Raw genomic sequence first — 20519 nt, forward strand, 5'->3', positions numbered from 1 at the left:
TTAAAACACATTCGAATATGAATAAAATGCTCTGCATTCAAGCATATCTTTCTGGCTTCTTTGACAAATCATCATGTTATATCAACATAAGCATTGTATGAAACAGTTAACATAATGAGTATAATGTATTATTTTTAACAAAGGTTCTAAGTTAACGCGTTAAGCAAAGTTGACCTTACATGGTTTGTTTAAGTCCCTTTTGGTCATAAAGCGCTTCAATCTGTAGAACTTTCGCTTTCAATTTTCTTGGTTTGAGCGTTCCTGATACGGGTGTTTGTGAATTTGCAGAAAAGTTTGATTGTTGTTCAATAATAATTTAATATAGTTAACCCTAAGTTATGTCAATACTTCAGATACCTATGAATTATAATAAGTATTTGGGAATAAAAAGAAAAGAAGGAGAAACCTATACCTAAAATGTGCCATCTGCATAAATGCACGTATTGTAAAAAGTAAATATCAAATTCACCATGTTGATACATATTTTTTCCGGAATATGCCTGAAAATCATCCATCTGTTGGTTTATATGCATTGACCATAATACTAATGGATAATTTAACGAAATAAAGTCTATTCACAAAACTTCGGTTAAATAATTCAGACTTTCATGAGATGTATTTTAAAAACCCTGTCAAAATCAACGAGCAGTGTGAAGAGAACCCTAAATATACAAGCACCATTAAACAAATTATGTGCCTGCTATGTTATCGTTATCTTTTGCTCAGTTTCATTCGAAATAGACATGATCTAAAAGTTTTTTAAACTTTAAATTCTTATTGCGTTTTAGCCTAAAGCTTCCCCAACAATTACCCCATAACAAAAAACAAGATATGTTATGTTAAAGGATATTGTTATGCCACAATGTAATAACACAATTCTTCTAAGTATAGCAAAAGCGTTAGCTCCCTTATGTATTTCAGAGTTTGCTCAAACTTCAATTTTGAAAAAGCAACAGAAAACTAAATCTAATAATTGTTTAGAATAACTTCTAAATATCATAAGAGAAATGTAAAAAAAAATGCATGTTACACTTTGTACATTGAAGAAAAACACGGCTTTAGAAAGCTGCTATAAAACATTCTTTGTGAAACAGCTGTAGTAATCAGCGATGATTAAAACTCAAAACGTTAAACAATAAATCCTTGAAGAGTTCTTGTAAAACGGAGATTATATATTCATGGATTGAAATGGGAAACAATTGAATGTAATCATTTGCACATTTGAACAATTACAACACTTTGAACGTGTATTACAATAAGACATCATTAATATATTATCGAATGTTAAAGAACATCATTTGTTAGTTCATCAACCTGTTAACATTTATGCAAATTAGGTCCGCCTGTTGATAAGTTCCATTTGTCTCGTAAAATCTAAATTTAATATAAGTTTGTATCATATTTCATCATAAATGATCAAAACGTCATTAATATTCAACCTTCGTTTGTCAAATAAATGTTAGTATTCTATAATTGAAAGGTATTAAAAGTATATGTAACCTTTGTGTATGATATGTGACATTTTGAATAAAAAAAACATGTATCTTATTATATAACCTTTTCACACATTTTGCAGCGATGTCGTAACCGGTTTATGCTGATGTGACGGAAAGTTAACACCAATCAATCAATCAATCAATCAATCAATCAATCAATCAATCAATCAAAAACAGAAAATTAAGACTTGTGAAGTTCATTCGTTTCTCAGTGCAAACATATCAGAGCCATTAGCGATTGTTTTCACATAGTATAAACTTGTAATTATGTTGATGAAAAAGAGCATATACCTTAAACTAAATTCTATAGTACTCTTATAACGGAAAATTATTCCATATTCGATAGAACAAAACAAGTATTAACCCTTGTTTGCGTACAGTTCGTTCCATTGAAACCATTTTAGTCGTATATATGTAATTCAAAATAAAAAAATGTATCGTCCTAATAAAGGGACTTGTTTCTTTCTATAGTGACAATTTTTTGAAAGTTTTATCACAAATATCTTGACGGCCATCAATCTATGTACTAATTTTTTAAGTGATGAGAAAAATCGCCTAATCACTAATCATTCTTACGCCTTTAGATGTGATTACGTCTACTTAACCATTACTGCTATTTATACATAGCCAAGTAATCTAGAAAAAAAGTAATTTAATGACTTCAAGATTTACTTAAATAAAAATGTGAATGCATATTCTCTGATTTGTCTTAATTTATTCCGTCTTCCAACATGACATCAATCTTATGAAGTGGCGGCCATTTATCAGATAACATACGGCTATATTTCAATTTTATGTATTCCTAATTGAAGAAACTAAAGTGAATCTCAAGTTAAGGCCCATAAAACAGATTGTCGTTGATACAAAGGGTACGGAGTATGTCAGATACGGAGGAACATTTATAACTTCTTTAAGCTTTATGTTGATCGCTAATGGGAGTTGAAATGCTTGATACTTATGATATCTTTAATTTTCATCTCATTAACATAAATTGTGTTTAGCTAATTATCACATATTAAAAAAACTGTATGTGTAAACGTCATCTCTATGAGGGAGGAAGTCCATACCATATTTATGGCTTTTTATTTCTTTATTTTTGAACTAAATTCTATAGATCAAAGGTTTGGGTTATAAACATTAAAAGTATTATGCAAAAATATTTGAAACATGAGTTATTAAAAAAATTCAAACCACTAAGGCCAAGGGAGAGATGAATTATTCAAATGTAATGTACTGTGGATTAAAAGATAGCAAAATTTTCTATAGCATCTAGAAAATATCATTAATGTTCACTTTCTTCAAAAAATATGTCAAAATCCCTCACTGTTTTAATTTGTGGTTTATTTTGGTTTCCTTTCCTTTTTAATATTGTCGTATCACATATTATAAAAACAAGTGCAATAATAGTCACTTCAATGAATTGCGTATGCAATGTCTACTGTGTTTTTTTCCCGGCTGATATAAATAAATAAAGTGGAGGAAGAAAATATTAAAATCTCCACTATATTGCCATTTTGATTGTCTATGCCCACATACGTTATGAATAATGTTGGAAGTGATATGACCTGTTTCTATAACGCGTCAATGAAAAACTCCGGGTGAAATATTCCGAATAGATTTGGCGGGAAATCACACACGACTATGACATCATCTGCTATTTATCAAAGTTCTATCAAACTGTAAGTGAACGAAAGACTTCGATACAAGACAGTATTAATAAATTCTCTTTTATTATGAGTTTGAATTTCGCTTCGGTATCTCAGTCGTCCCCCTTTTTTTTGTCCTTTTTGTCCGTTAGCTTAAAGCGATTCCAATACACGTAAACACAAAAATCTAAAACAAACGGTAAATTTCACTGTGATAGCGGAAGTAAATGAAGACATTTCTTTTCTTGGTCAGATTTATATATTAATCTACTTTAAAATTCCTATGATTGATTGTGTTTCTTTCATAAGTGTTATACACTCTTCTTCTGTATAAATTGTACGCCCTAGCATTTTGCACTCAAATATTTTTCTGCGATGTCTTTGGAAAAGAACAGAAATTACTAATAGCAATTTATCTTCAAGAATTCACTGTTTGAATTTTGATATGATAAATAGTTAAACTTCAACTGATTAACAAATCGTTTTGGCTAACACTTAGATTTTAGAAAAATAAGTTTTCGTTATGCTAGAAGATAAAAAATACTATGCGATGAATTGAAACAGTAACATAGTTTTTCTGTTCGAGTGAGAGACGCCAGTCAAACAATTTATCTTCTCTTATTAGACATTTCCAAATTGCAGAAAACATTTTGGTATGTTAACAATCTTCCAAATCATTTACAATTTGTATTGTAAGTGTTTTAAAATACATCCTAAATCATCGAGATATTTCTTTGTCTATGAATGAAATACTTTGACTTATTGAGGTGACTTTTCCAAATTTTTCCTGTTGAGTACATTTTTATTTTTTTTGCTTTGGATAGTATTATTACATCACATTTATATGTGGTCTTCATAATATATGGTCAAATAATAGCAAATAATTGATGAATTTTAATTTTGGATCGATTCGAAGCACAAATTAGAGTTCTTTTTCATTTTCTTTTATGTTTAAAATAACCGAAAACGTGTTACATTTGTGGCCACTATATGCACCAATACAAGTAATCAATTAAAACATTCCATGAGACAGTCATACCTTGTCCAGTACTGTACGCAATTTTATATAGGGAAAGGTTTTCAACGCAAAACAGAAGCAATGTGGTAAATATTACTTGCCTGTTTGTCGGACAATTTGTAATAATTGATGTTTTCATGTCATCATTTTTAGTTATCTCCCATTTGTGCAACTCTCCTTATTTAGCTTGTGATGGGCCCTTTTATATCTTTAACACTTTGAATTCTTGCTAAACAATACAAACGAACCTTGCTTAAAAAAAAGTTAAAACAGGGAAAATCTTTCTTAATTTTTCATGTGGTATTATAAAACTTTGAAGTGAATAAAATTATCTCTTACACACATTTATATAAATCTTGTTTCAACACGTAAAGTAGAAAGGCTATTAATTAAATTTCTGATTTCAAATACTTATGCCGGAATCCATATTGCATTAAAAGCGTTGTTATAAATCGTTTACCTTAACGCACAGGTGTTTTGTGGAAGAAAAACTGTCTACCTGAAGTTCTGACATATACGGTGGCATCTAATTTATCTATATAAAATATTAACATTAACACATAATAAATGTTTCACTGCCCTATTACACCTTTAAGTAATTAATATCGGCATATAAACGGAGTAAAACAATACTTCAGAGATTTCACTGACATTGTGGATAAATGTTTAGCTTTAAGTAAAAACAATGTCACCATTAATAATTTAATAGTTGCTAGTATAACATATTGTTGAAACAAAACCAATATCAATCAATTGAAATTTGATTTAGAATTATAATTAACTCCGGTGCAGATATACCAGAAATACAATGTGCATTTATCAAACAACAACTTGAACAACTATTGGGGTTTCGTAGTATCGATAGGGCTTCTAGAACAATTATTGGGGTATCGCATTATCGATAGGGCTACTCGAACAACTGTTGTGGCAGTGTAGTATCGATAGAGCTACTCGAACAACTAATTGGTGTCGCAGTATCGATAGAGCTACTCGAACAACAATATGGTATCGTAGTATCAATAGAGAGACTCGATCAACTATGTGGTATCGTAGTATCGATAGAGCTACTTGAACAATTTTTGTGTTATCGTAGTATGTATGGAAAGGGCTACTCTAGCAACTATTGTGGTATATCGTTCTATCGAAAGGGCTACTCGAACAATTAGTGTTGTATCGTAGTATCGAAAGGGCTACTTGAACAGCTATTGTGGTATCGTTCCATCGAAAGGGCTACTCGAACAACTATTGTGATATCGTGACGTTATATCGATATGGCTACTCCAACAACTATTGTGTTATTGTTTTATCGAAAGGGCTACTCGAACAACTAAAATTTCGTATTAATTTTGAGACTATAAAGTCATATACAGGTTATTTTGATTTTTGCTGCTTTTTAAAAATGGAAAGTTCTCAATAGGAAAAAAAAATGAAAATACGTTATATTTTTGTAAAGGTTAATTTTACTGTTGTGTATTTTTGCTGCAAGTCAAGTCATTGAGCAATCTGAACTTTAAATGGGATGACTTTTATTTCAAGATCAATGGGTTGTGACAATGAACTTGATCAACAGTCGCCAAACTATACATATTCAATGAAAGGACATCATCCATATAGCGAAACGTTAATGAAAAATTAATGTAATGAAAAATATTACATGAAACCTAAGTAAATGTTACTTTAATTTAGTGTTATGGCGTAGATTGGTATAGTATAGGGTCCACATTCAAATAAGCGTATTTTTTTCCATCTTTAAAATATATTTGGACAACGCAATTTAAAGCAAGTTTCAGAATTTATTTTTGAAATTCAACACACACTATTTAACTTCTTGCAACCAGTAGTTTGTTGTTTTTAGATCAGCTGTATTTTGTTTATTCGGTCCTAATTAAGAATAATAAAAGGTACAGCTAAGGGAGCTACCATTTGATTCTTAGGGGGGGCTAGGATGAAATTTGAAAAAAATAGGCAGGACAGGAGTTTTGAGTAAAAAAAAGGAAGGATGAGACAGTTGTAAAAAAAAGTCAGGATGACAATTTAGGTAAAAAAAAAGTCAGGATAACCTAAAAAAAAAAACAACAACAAAAAACTGCAGGACCGAATAGAGTGAAAAATAAAAAGGCAGGACAGAGATCACAACTAAAAAAAAGCAGGACCGAATTTTTCATCCTAGGCTCCTAGCCCCCATAAAAATCAAATGGTAACTCCCTAACGATATGCGTGTCTGTCATGAAATGTTTGACTCTAATCCACACAACAATTCTTGATATTATAAGCATCCAAGACTAAAGAGACGCAGAAATTTCCAGTTTTAGTTCATTTAAATGTAAGAATGTATGAAGCATTGATGTTATTTTTTAAATCTAGATTTAAAAAGAATGACTTTATATGGATAAAAAAATAATATAAGTTTCAGAAAATTCATCAATTTTATGGATTAATTTCCTTGTATACACTCCGCCATAAGTTAAGCACCACCCAATTTAATTTCGAAATAATTATTTTCTTAATTATTTTTTTTGTAAAAGAAATACTATATATTAAACCTGTAAACAATAGGTAACTTTTGGATACAGGTAAAATGTCAATCGATTACATGTTGATTGTTCAAAACCAGTTTTAACAACATGCCTTGTGTGTTTTTCGCGTTACTGTTTTTGACTAAACACAAATGATTTTAGCGCGTGCATTTCGCACTTGAATTAGCCATTGATATCAAACTTTTAAGATGGGAAGACGAAAACTGAGTATTGCGGAACGCTGGCAAGTTGTAGGTATGGCAAATACTGGTCTAAGTTGCCGTAGAATAGCGGTCCATTTTGGTGTTAACCACACTGTGATTATCAGGCTCGTGCAGAGATACCGACAGACAGGGTCAGTCGAAGACCGCCCTAGAGCAGGCAGACCACGTAAAACTACTCCCAGAGAAGACAGAAATCTTTCCCGGCAAGCAAGATTGAAACCTTTCTCGTCTGCTGATCAGCTTCGTAGACTTTGGCCTATTGGGGGTAAAGTAAGTGTGCGGACTGTGATACGTAGGTGGCATAGTTTCCGTCTAAGGGCTCGGAGGCCAATAAAGCGCCCGGAATTAACTTTAAGACACCGTAGAGCAAGACAACAGTGGGCTAGGAACCATCGCCGATGGACTTTACGCAGCTGGAGAAGAATTCACTGGTCCGATGAAAGTCGTTTCTTGCTGAAGCCCGTCGACGGCAGAACACGTGTTTGGAGGGAAAGAAACACCGCATATCGGGACAATAACATTCTTGGTACAACAGCTTTCGGTGGCGGCGGTGTAACAGTATGGGGATGTTTTTCCCATGACTGAAAGCTTGATATGCATGTTTTTCACGGTACCCTGAATGGACAAAGGTACCGGGATGACATCTGAACACCATTGTATCGCCTCATTTTGACAATCAAGCGTTAGCTGATAGACCGGTCTTTTAAGATGACAATGCGAGACCTCATCGCGCACGAATTGTCAACGCATACCTGACGTCGGAATCAATAGACACTTTACCTTGGCCGGCAATGTCACCTGACATGAACCCAATTGAACATGTATGGGACTTTATCGGTCGTAAACTTAACCAGAGACAACCAAAATGTGCAACAATACCAGAATTGAGGGTCGCTTTGGTACAGGAATGGCAAAGATTTCCACAGTATAGGCTACGACGACTTGTGCAAGGAATGAGGAGACGTGTATTGAATCTCTACCGGAAGCGCGGAAGCTATACATGATATTGACTTTATGAACCTTAATTGACAGTAAATGTATACTTGATTGTTTTCCAAAAAGTTCAAAACTGTATCATTATTTGAAATTAATGAAAATGATCAACAAATTAAAACATTTTATAGGGATTTTAACTTGTTGTTTTAACGTAAAATTGAAAGGTCCCTTCACACAGCAGAAAGCATAAAAAACCCTAACTTTTATTTTTTTTTTATACTGCACAATATTTACATTTTATTTAACCAATGTCAACACGATTAACTCTTATTCAAAAATATTGAATTTTTGGATTTGAAAATTTCTTATTGATAAAAATATGGGTGGTGCTTAACTTATGGCGGAGTGTATATATAGAATGCTTTCTAATTTCCATTTTCGGCTCTTGATAATTTGAAAAAGCATGTGATATTTCCTCCAACGTGCATCGAAATTTTTTTTTATTTCATCTATTCAATAGGGAGTATTATCCTCAATTTAGTTCAAATGTTTATAAAAAGGCATTTTCAGGACGCACGTTGACAGCGAAATACTGTTTACCTATTTTCCATACCTGTAAATACGTTAAAGACTGAACATTTTTACATTGAAAGTGATAAACACAGCAAGTTATCTTTAAGATGTATACCATGGTCACTTGATCTTTAAGATGTATACTGACCATGGCCACTTAGATATAAGTATCGAGGCATTTTATTCTAATTACCATAGGTATGTTTATGGTTCACTTAGTGGCTATCGAAATCGACCATCGCAGTCTTTACTGAATCAGACATAATCTTTACAGATGTATCAGAATTCATGTGTATAATTGTCTTAAAAACAAAGAACATATTGAACCAATGAAAGCGTTTTTTTAATCAAAATCAGATGATTATTTTTTAATGCAATATTCTCATGAACAGGTGAACATATTCCCGTTTGTAATGAATGAATAGATCGCTTGTATATATCTATTAATAGGGGATGGAATTATTTATGACTAATGATAGTTGAAATATTAGAGTCATAAAAATAAGATCAAAATTCAAAATATTCCAAGCGACATACAACGCCATAGTCAAAAGGAAGAAGAATAAAAGAGAAGAAATTTATTGTTATATATAATATTGACAACTTTCGTAAGAACTTCGTCTCAATTCATTTTGATGGCAACTAGAACCCTATCAAAAACCGACAAAGGAAAAGGAAACATAATATTTTGGCAAAAGAAACCCACTAAACATAAATTTTCAACTAAAGTGATAAATTTTCAAAGCAAACAAACGAATATATGGTATAAAAATGCCCTTCTATATACAGCTATAAAATATCGTTCTACTGTCCACCTTTTGTGAATAAGTGTTCCACTGTTCAGATTCCACCACCGACAATTTTCCTGAAAACATTGATATTATGCAGTTATATAGACAAACTTGGATATTCCTGAATTTGATTTAGAAAAATGCGTAGCTCAACTTTTGTAAATAATTCCGAAATAGTTCCCTCATAATATTTCTTCATTCACATTTATAGCTGACCTTGCTCATCAAATAATTATTAATAAAAATTGAATACTAATTAGAACAAATTATAAACAACAGTCAAATAATATAGACATTTACAAATTTAGGTTAACAACATAATGACTTCTTCAATTAAGGACCAATCAATCAAAATATACTAATAAATATTCTAGTGTTTTACTAAAAAGTACAACTGACTTATAAAAAAATCGTCAGCGAGTCTGTAACTACGCCTAAAAAATTCGCATTCATTTATGGTCACTTCAAAGTTAACTTCATAATAATGACAGACGAGATCTTATTGTGCGGCAATTTGACATTGATTTGATTGGTAATATATCATTTTTGTTTTTCTTTTTTTGACAAATTACGGCAGACAATTCCGGAAAAATTAGGATTTTCTGCTTTACATTGTTCTTTCATTTCATCAAGCATCTCAGTGATTATGCAAAGTCCACAATGCGATTAAGATATTTGGTAAAAAATAAAACTTTTATCTCAGAACCTTGTCTGACAGTCTCTGATCTTAACAATGCAATGGATGAAATTTGTCACAAGTATAATTCATTTATCAAGATTTTTAAAGCTACCTAATGTCAAAAAAATACATTTATATTTCTTAAAGTTGTCCGATACCTGTTGAAGGTGTTGCAATTAATCAAAATTAATAATTTATCATTAATTAAAATCTTAACAACAGATGGAAGCAGGTATTGATAAAATCGGAATCAGTACAAAACAAGGTTACGCAATAGCTTAACATATAATTTTTAATGAATAAATGATTGATGCACATTGTTAATACTAGTCTCATATTGCATAAAACTGTCATATTTTTTAAACCTAAACCATAGTATAGTCATTGGGTGTCAATAAGGATGTCCTCAACTTCTATCTAACTGGTCCAAAGAGACTCTACTACAAACATTGTAAAATCATTGAATAGTTCTGGTAAATTTTCCTTAAACTATCGAACTACTATCCCGGTACTCTTACAAATATCAATAAACTATCGATCTCTATCCTGGTACTCTAGAAATATCAACCCAAGCAGCATGTGATTAATTATGTTAATTTTCCAAATTGAACATTGATAGAATTAAAATGAACGTGCAATAGACTGGTTTGGTACACAGGAACACTTCTATCTTGGTGTAAGTGTGTGTTCATTTGTTAAATTTGTATGTTCTAATTCCTGCACATTTTACATAAGTTATTTTTTTTAACTTAAACAATAAAATATTGGAATACTGTTTAACAGATCAAAATTTTACTAAGCACAACCGCATATTAGAGTTGACAAATTTGCACTTTTTATCCGAAATACCACTATACTGGATAAATTCAAAATACCATTAGCATAAAAACAGAATATACAGGGCAATCCGGGTCAGTGAATCGAAAAATTAACAAATTCTTTGCATATTTAGAACAGGAACAAAATCGAGATGAGTAACAACAAAAACGGCTGATTCATTTACTATGTTACAACACTTCTTGGTAATTGCTGCTATTAACACGTTTTTCTATCCTATCTATCCTTTTTTTCTTCGTTTCACTTCAAGGTTATGTATGTGTCACTCATATTGATTCAGTGGCTGAATAAGGCTAAAGCAATCAAAGAATCGTGATGAAAATGAAACCGAGACGTATACATGAAATAATTGTGTATGATTACTACTTTTTTCTTCGTTGACCTTCAGAAGACAATTTTTTAAGTGGTACATGCATTAAGGAATATATTGTATCCATAACAAAGCTGTAATGCAGTGTGTCATGATCGCCTGACTATACAAAAGTCCCCCTATACAGTTTGTTATGTAATAATTTCTAAACATTAACCTTTGAAAGTTATAGATGTTAGGACTGCTTGATTCAATCTTTACATGACAGCATGTAATTAACAGACAGCAATTCGGCCTTCCTCACTATTTTTACACTACTAGTGAGATCTAGAAACATTTTAGATAAGCTATATATAACGTTATGGTATCATGCATTTTAAGCTATCGTGATTGGTGATCGGAATCACCACATGCAAATTCCGAACCGGTTCCGGATATTAAAATACTTGATACGCTCAGAAGGGGAGACAACTTTGGTTTTTAACATACAAATTTGTGGCTTTTTGTCAACTGAGTTTAAATTACACAAAGCAATAATTCATTCTGTTAATAACAAGCGCGAATTAAGATAACCTAAAACCCTATAAATCAGATCTGCCTGCGTTCTTACTGACCGTATTTCTCCTAAATTAATTTTGTAAAAAAAGAAAACAAAAAGATTCAATTAAATGAAGTGTCCAATCGTTATAAATGTGTTTTCACATCTTTATTAGTGAACGACAGAAGGACATAAATTTAAACACGATCGCGTAATCAGTTGATAATAACAGATGCAGCAGAAAGATATTTAGAATCGCGTTTCACGGTTGATATACACTCATTATGATTCCTTTTTATTTCATATTTGACTTATTGAATTAAAAAACGGAGTTCAAACAGTCAAACTATAGGTGTATTTTGCGTAATGTCGTGTTGTAGTTGTTTCTCTCTCTCTTCGTTGAAAAACCTCGTTTTGGGGATATTTGACTCACAGCCTTTTATTACTCAGCTTTTGCTCTAAACATCGCTTTATAACATGTGTATAAAATGGAAAGTAGGGCCTACTTAACATGCTTTTATTTCAAAACTTTCATTACCTAATGGTTGTCAATGTTGACATTTTTTTGTTTTCCAAGCGGTACATGAATTGAACTTTTAAATTTTCCTACTTAAATTTTTATACTAACAGCATATGTAGAAGGTAGTCAATTCGTTTTGCACTTTTCATGGGCATAAGCATAGTTAAACATTTGAAATGCACTGTATCCTGATGTGTAACAAATGTGTACCTCTTGTTTATTTATTCTTATTCCATTTTTTTAGTATGTACATACAGGAAATTGTCTTGTATACTATATGTATATATATAAATATATAAGATGATATTTGAAAAAAAAATATTATTCAACGATGCTAATTAAAGCTGTTTTAAATATTTTAAAACGAAAACACCAGAATAAAAGCAATTAACAGACTGCCTTCTGTTGTGTTAAATAAGTTTACTAGTATCTAGTTTTTTTTTATTGTGGTTTTAGTATGTTATGCTGTTTTTACATTTGAAATTGAATGGTTTGCACTTACAAAAGTTGATTTTTGTGTTCTTTTTTGTACTACATACAAAGTGCATATCGATTTGATATTACGCTGGATCATTATTAGAGTATCCAAAAGCTTGAAAGTCCAATTCTATTTTAACTCGAATTGTTATCTACATACATACATGTAGTTTTCCTGCTTCGCGTAAACCCTCCTGTGTATATAGACCAGGCTGATAAACACATCTTTGATAGGGAAGTTGTTTAATATAAATATAACGCACAATGAATATTTAAAATACGATTTAGACATAAACACTTAATAATAACATACACTAAAATAAACTTTACAAAGTGCTTCGAATTACATGTACTAGATACTATTCGTCTCGAATGTGCTTGATGGATCATATGTTGGACAAAACATCAACGTAATGAGCTCCATGGCTTTGGAATGTTGAACCCAAATTTTCATTTAACCTTTGTACAAAAATGTAAAGTAGAACTTAATGATTTTCTATATTTACACAGTCGTTTAAAACCTGATACATTTCGTCGAACGTGAGGATATGTTAAAATATGTCTTATTTCATTCCTGTTCATTGGTTGCATGTCGAAGTAGGCTAGATACCTTGTAAATCGTAGTTTACATGATACAACGATATACTAAGTACAGACAATTTGTGTTTTTTATCAGTAACTGGGATTTGTAATGGGAAATCTGGTAAACAATTGTTAATCATGTGTCTTTCTCCTTTTCTGTGTCATTAGTTCAGACAGTTGTTAATTTCTATGTCATTTAGGCTCTAGTGGAGAGTTGTCTCATTGACAATTTTACCACATCTTCTTTTTTCGTATCTAACTTAAAATTGATTTGTGTTATTTAATGTACTGTCCTCATTCTTTTTCTTTTTAATATGTTTTTTTTTCAATCAGATATTTCAGGAGCCTGCTTATCGAAAAGTTCCAAATCAATATCTTAGGACATTATAAAGGATGCCTCTGCGAACTATCTTACGACATGGCAGGCACATCAAAGCTTGTCTAGGATTATCTGACCTAGTACATGTTTGATAAACGCAATTAGGACAGAGATAAGTTGGTATTCTAAACTAATGACGATTCCTATGACAATTAAGACAAGTCCTGGTTCTAAAAACTGCTGAGATCAGCAGTCACCAGTACTGTATATGCAAACTGTGGTTTGTTTTAAAACCATATTAGAATTACTTTAGGCCTTTCTTATTCGTTGATAATTATTTCATGAAGGCATTTTTCTTAAAAAGGGGGTAAAAGAGTACTGATAATTTTTGATAAGAATATGAATGTATCAGCAAAAAACATTTTGTAAACTTCTATCTCCTTGACAACTTTGCTTTAATGGGACGTCACGTCAATAGCCTTTCGTGGAAAAAAAAACGCCCTTTTTGCCAAACGTAATTGCTTTCTTTTTTCTTATTTACAATTTCTATCTAAAAACTAAATTTCGAGATACTTGCATGACTAAAAAATACTTATAAATACAAAATACACAAACAGGACAGTCTCTTATATATTTAAAATGTTATATGTTTTTAAAGCCAATCAGAAAGTCTGATCATAAACACAATGCATGTGTATCCTCATTTCATTTTTCACAATACTCTTAAATTTTTGGTTGTCATATTCTGGTACGAATGTTAACACTACACTTGTTTTGAATTATAAATAGATAACTATGCAAATTTTAATAAGCTGTAAATCATATTCATTTTAGTGTAAAAGTACATGTTAGAAGGTTTTGTTTTATAATTCTGTGCGCAAATGTGTTGGAATAAAGTAACATATGTACTCGTGTACACTCATTCTGGTTGAAAGAATATGGTTCAAGGGCTTATTAGTCCACGCTGAGGCTTATATGGTACTTTCGGGGCACTACTTTTCTCATATTTATAATTCCACTCCAGCCCTATTTACATAGTAATATACAGGCAGCATTTCATGCTATATTAGTGCAAAATGTAGCTTCCAGTCTTGTTTAATGTCGCATGCACATTAATTGACATAAAAGTTATCATAGATATCAAATTTTCGAAATAGACTCGTACAAAATAGTAACTTGGGACCCTGACTCACTACTCGGCAATGACGCGGAACTAGCAAATGTTGGATGCGGATTTCAGGCTTTTACTAAAACTTTCTTAATACAATTGTCTAAATTCCTACTCCGTGTAAGCTTACGGACAACCACTGGTTTCTTTCCTGCAGCTGGTCAAGCAACAATGATTTTGAAACACCTTGCTGGTTAAATATTGTGATTTAGACGTCTTTTAGATTAGTTGACACTTCTCAATGACAATTATTATCCTACGGTGAGAAAATGAGGCCGTAAATTCTACATAAATGGACTGTAATGTTAATTAGAAGGACATAAAACAATTCACGCGTGGTGAAATATGTGACTCTCGTCTGCTCTTCCCTTTGTCAATGGCGGATCATTGAATATAAGTTATGTTCATTTTAGCGGAATTTTGTGACCCTTTTCATTGGCCGATTACCGTTTTTTATTTTTATTAATGATTAATGGAAATTTTGGAAGTATATCATTTTACAGATTGAGTTTGTGTCGATTATTATATATACAATCATTTCTATGCATAATTTAGAATTATTATATATTTATTGAGACCCATATACTGGTGAATGTAAAATTTAGCAGTCAGTGCCGCATGAAGGGGTGTGGGTGTAGAGGACGTACGCCAAATCTTGATTGGAAAATATATATTTTTTTAATATAGATAAGCAGTTTTCAGCAATAACGCCCCTTTTAAAAATCCTAGATCCTCCCCAGGATATAAAACTTAAAATATCGTCTTTTTATATATACAACGTAATATGAAACATTCAGAACGAGCAGCCCGATAACCCCCGAAGTATTCAGTGGCGGATCCAGAACTGTTCCTAAGGGGGGCGCTGACTGACCTAAAGGGGGGGGCGCTCCAGTCATACTTCAATTTTTCCCTAAATAATCAACCAAATTTTTCCCACGAAAGGCCCCCCAGAACCCCCCCCCCCCCCCCCTTGGATCCGCCTATGGTATTATAGGCCTTGAAATAAATGTTTATGAACATTTGATTAAAATATTGTGTTGATTCTCTGCCTGATAAAAGCAAGAGTTCACGTTTACATGAAACGAATTAAACAATGTTTTTTTTTGTTCATTTACAAGTGAAATACATGTTTTATCTAATAATTCTTTTTTGTAAGTTTGTAAGTTCCCATTTTATTCTAAGGTCTCTCTCTATAAGCAGACATATATTATCAATGCCAAGTAAATATGTGTTGATGTCCGTACCTGCTATAAGTGTGCACAACAAAAAAAATATCAATCATTTTTTGTGAACAAGGAAATGAGGCATTTGACTTAAGACACATGTTAATTGGCTTTAAACAACCTATACCTGTTAATTATTAATGATCATTTGAAACACACCTTATATTTTCACCTAAAAATAGAGAACGTTAGTATCTGAACTAGAGCGATCAACCTTATTGCGTTACGTGTCGCTGTACATTTCAGAAATAGATATAGTTGTGATTATAATCTGGTAAAATAAGGTATATGGTTAATTCATATGTAATAATTCATATTTGTTGAATATTAAGGTCATGTAATTAATCTAAATAACACCTACTAGTACCTTTGATGTTGTGAAATATGACCTTGGCAATGGAATAATAGTTCTAGGCTTTGATATGCTTATCAGCACTACAGACAAAAAAACAAGAAATCTATTCTGTTTAACTCTAATTAAGTAAAACTTGATGTCTGTTGTCTGACTGATATACTCTCGAAATACCTTATTACACTGAAACTGTAATAAATAAAATTATATTCAATTTATTTTCCACGCCATTAATGAAATAGAAATAGAAATGATTGATTTGGGTGTTGTTTGTTCAAAGTCCAGTGGTAAATGTTTCATGAATATTCAGAACGAAAAATGAAAATAAAAATAATGTAAAAATGCGCCTTATTAACAGTAATTAATTAATTCTTCAATCATTTGTAAATAACTGTGATATAAGTGTACCTGCAATTTGTTGATTTAAGATGAATATAGTGATTATAACTTTTTGCAATAGTTTTTTCACAGTGCTATTTGTCCACCTGATTTGTCAATGTTATATATTAAATTATGTTTTGTATATTTTGTCACACTTCTTTTGACTTTTGAATTTTGAGAAAAATGTTTATTTAAGAACATTTTTTTTCATATTTATAGTAAGCAAATTATATTCATTAACTGATTTATATGATTTTAAACGCCCCCACAATTAATTTATATAATAAAACAAATCGTCAGCATATTTATAGAAAAGTTTATCATGTATATGATATCTTTTGTATATCAAAACAACAAACTACCAATCGAATTTATTCGTCATAGTAAAGTACATTTAAACTAAAACAAGAAAATGAAATAGCCTACCTACAAAACAAGAGGTTAAATAGTGACTATACATCATAATATAGAATACATGAATGTTTAAGTTGACAAATAATCATACTAAGTGTAATCTTATTTCCCGAAAACTCATAAATTCTAGACAACCAAATGGAATTTTATAACAACTTGTCATTTCACTCATAAGATATCCATAAATGTATATTAGAAAATGGCACGTCTTATGTGAATTCATCAGTTTGGTCCAATGCGTGGAGACATTTCTGTCCAAAGGCAAAACCTACAGAACTCTCCTGTGGTTACGGTTGTCAAAATGACTAGACCTTTTTGTAATTTCTGAGAGTATACTTTGCTGTTTTCTCAGGTTTTCTGATGAATTTATTTATATTTAATGTCTATATATTTATGATATGAATAAATGAATTAAAGGTCGATACTTTATAGAAAATACCCACCTTTTAACCAGTATATATCACTACAAAATGATACAAGAACTAAGTTGATGGAACCGCTACCAGAAAGTAAAAATTTCCGCCATTTTATTGAATTCCGAGTGAATTTGCAGAATTTTAATTCATGATAGATGTTCCCACCCATTTCAGTTTATTTACTGCTTTATTGCTGATATAGGTGGGGTTTTACCTTCTTATAAAGATACATTTTATTTACATTTTCAGATGGTGCAGACGCTGACTCAAAAAGGTCACGGACATCTTACACGAGACACCAAACATTAGAATTAGAAAAAGAATTTCACTACAACAAGTACCTCACAAGACGACGAAGAATTGAAATTGCGCATGCGCTTAATCTGACAGAGAGGCAAATAAAAATTTGGTTTCAAAATCGCCGAATGAAATGGAAGAAAGAACATAAACTTTCACATATTGCCAAGAACATGAACTTCTGTAATGCGCTGGAGAAAGCATCGCAACAACGTGACCACGAAATGAAAAGTGCATTGTAGGATATTATGTAAATTATGTCGCTAGTGGCTCTCCATAGGAGAACATATTTAAGTAAGAAACAGTCCCCGAGTGAATATTGAGAGCTTAAAGTGCTATTTGTAATTGTTATTAAATAGACTGAGAATTGACAGGAAATATTGAACACTGTATAGTGGGACTGTTTATAGCACGTGATATGGACAAACCAAGGCAGAGCATGATTCTACTATCATTTTATCATTTGAAATCCATTGATATTATACGAGAACACCAAGGTTGTACGGGTACTACTAATAAGTAAAGACTGCATTATATAATGGTCCAGTCAAATAGACCACTTGTAAAAGACAAGTGATTCTAATTAATGAAATGGTACCTTTTATACACAGCTAGTAAATCATATATGAACGATTGGCAAACTATTTTTTCTCCATCTGAAATTTTCCAAATATTCGCCCATTTTATTTATTCTCGGAAAACGAACCTCAAATACCTAATTTATACAGAAAAAAATTAAACAAAGTTGTATAAAAATAAATATGTTCCATTAAGGGACAAAGCTGTATTGATAATATTAAAAACGTAATTGTCATTGTAAATATTTTCAAAGATAGCGAGTATGTAATTATCATTTGAAAATACTCTTCATAGTTTCTTTTGAGTTCGTCTTCATGCCATTACATTATATCAAATATCTAGGTAGTAAGCTACAGCCTCGGTTCCAAATCAGGGTAAACAAACATTTTGATGAATAAGAATATGTTGTTATATGTAATAGAATGTTATTTTTGTGTATGATCGGTGATGTTTCTTAATATGTCATATTAGATCCGGTATATGATATCAGCAATTATTATATATTTTAGTTTTACTACAAATCGATAGTCATTTTTTACATGAATTATCTTCCTTCAATTGTACAATAATTTATATAAATTATCTCCCTTCAATAGTCAATAATTTACATAAATTATTTCTCTTCAATTGTTCAATAATTAACATAAATTATCTCCCTTCAATTGTTCAATTATTTGATATAAATTATCTCCCTTCAATAGTTCAAATATTTTATTTACAATCGAAATAGAATGAAATTCAAAACAGTGTGGCTGTGGCCATTGATTGACTCATCAAATTCATCCATTGACTGGGACAATTTACGTGAACGTTTGTCTGTAACGACCACTGTTCACGACGTACCTACGATAGACATTTAAACTGTGGGGTCACCAAAGGTTTCTCAACGCCTTTAATTATAAAATAATTCGAAAAATTAATCAGGAATAACCTTTATGTTTTGATTTATATAATTAATATAAATCAAAACATCGTGTTATTTCTGATTAATATTTCGAATTACTTTATTAGGGTGTTGATAACCTTTGGTGACCCCATAGTTTAAGTGTCTTTAAAAAAGTACATAGTGAGCAGTGGTCGTTACATACAAACGTTCACCTAAATTGTCCCAGTCAATGGATGAATTTATTGTGTCAATCAATGGCCACAGCCACACTGTTTTGAATTTCATTCTAGTCTAATGTTCCCACATTCTATATGTATTAGGCATGTGTAATTTTCTTGAAATTTTACTTTTGCTTTCACGAGAAATATGAATCAATATCTGTAATTTTGTCAGATAACCGGAGCAGTGCACGTACGTGTAGGTTCTAGAAGCACATGCCAGAAAACGTTGGATGTCAATCTTGTGTATACTTTTTATTCCACAAGTACTTAGTATTTGAAAATATGTGTCACAATGATCCAGCCATTTGCAAATACTCTTATACTATAATGCCTTTTATTATTTAATATAAAAGATAGAACGTCTTTTCCGGTCCAAAAGTAACGAGAGTTTGGACAATTTTTTGGAAAATTTTAAACTGTTTTAAAATTAAGAGTACTCAAAAACATCAATTTTGTTCATTTTTATTATTATTCCGCTATAAAATCAACACACAGTATATCGTCATATTTTTCTTTGAAATTTGGTTTTTGGTGTTATTGTAAAGATTATCAAAGTAAATTTACTGTGGTTCTAAAATTGTGTTGCAGTGCATTGTAGTTTTGCAAATATTGAGTAACCAGGTGCGAGTATAGTAAAATACTCTTTATAATTATAAAATACTATATATTATTTTCTTCGCAGTGCGCAAGGAAATATACCCTAAAGACCAGAATTTTATGTAAAAAGACACGTTTTTGTGTAATTTATGTTTACTTACTTGTTTGTTTGTTTGTTTGTTTTTTGTAATTGACAGTCAATTGTCTATGATGATAGATTAATGTTATATTTTACTTTTTAAACCATTAACTGCCAATGACTACTTCAAATAAAAAATGAATTGTCATTATTTTCTATCATTTGCCAAATAGAAAGTCAATCAGCTGTTCTTACATTTATTCTGCTTATTGCTGCAAAACTTTGGTCTTGAACCTACCCGATGAAGATTTTTCAATCAACACCGTCGTGAGCTATGAAATCTACTTCAACGAAAACCACATCAATATGACAACATGGATTTCCAAAGATTTACAAAAAACAAACCACACAACACAAAAAACACAAAAATAGGACGAACACATA

At 31.4% G+C, this 20519-nt stretch overlaps 1 protein-coding gene across 3 annotated transcripts in view; it reads left to right on the forward strand.

Moving 5' to 3' along the window:
* Nucleotides 1–20283, forward strand: part of LOC143062709 (uncharacterized) — a 65341-nt gene extending 45058 nt beyond the window's left edge. For all 3 annotated transcript variants that reach the window (XM_076234466.1, XM_076234468.1, XM_076234465.1), the window contains exon 3: nucleotides 17666–20283. In XM_076234466.1, the coding sequence (XP_076090581.1) occupies nucleotides 17666–17955 (290 nt within the window). In that variant the 3' untranslated portion in view covers nucleotides 17956–20283. The remainder of the gene's footprint in view (nucleotides 1–17665) is intronic.
* Nucleotides 20284–20519: the final 236 nt, after the last annotated feature.

The sequence above is a fragment of the Mytilus galloprovincialis genome, chromosome 2 (genome assembly GCF_965363235.1).
Source record: "Mytilus galloprovincialis chromosome 2, xbMytGall1.hap1.1, whole genome shotgun sequence".
In the NCBI taxonomy this organism is placed as follows: domain Eukaryota; kingdom Metazoa; phylum Mollusca; class Bivalvia; order Mytilida; family Mytilidae; genus Mytilus; species Mytilus galloprovincialis.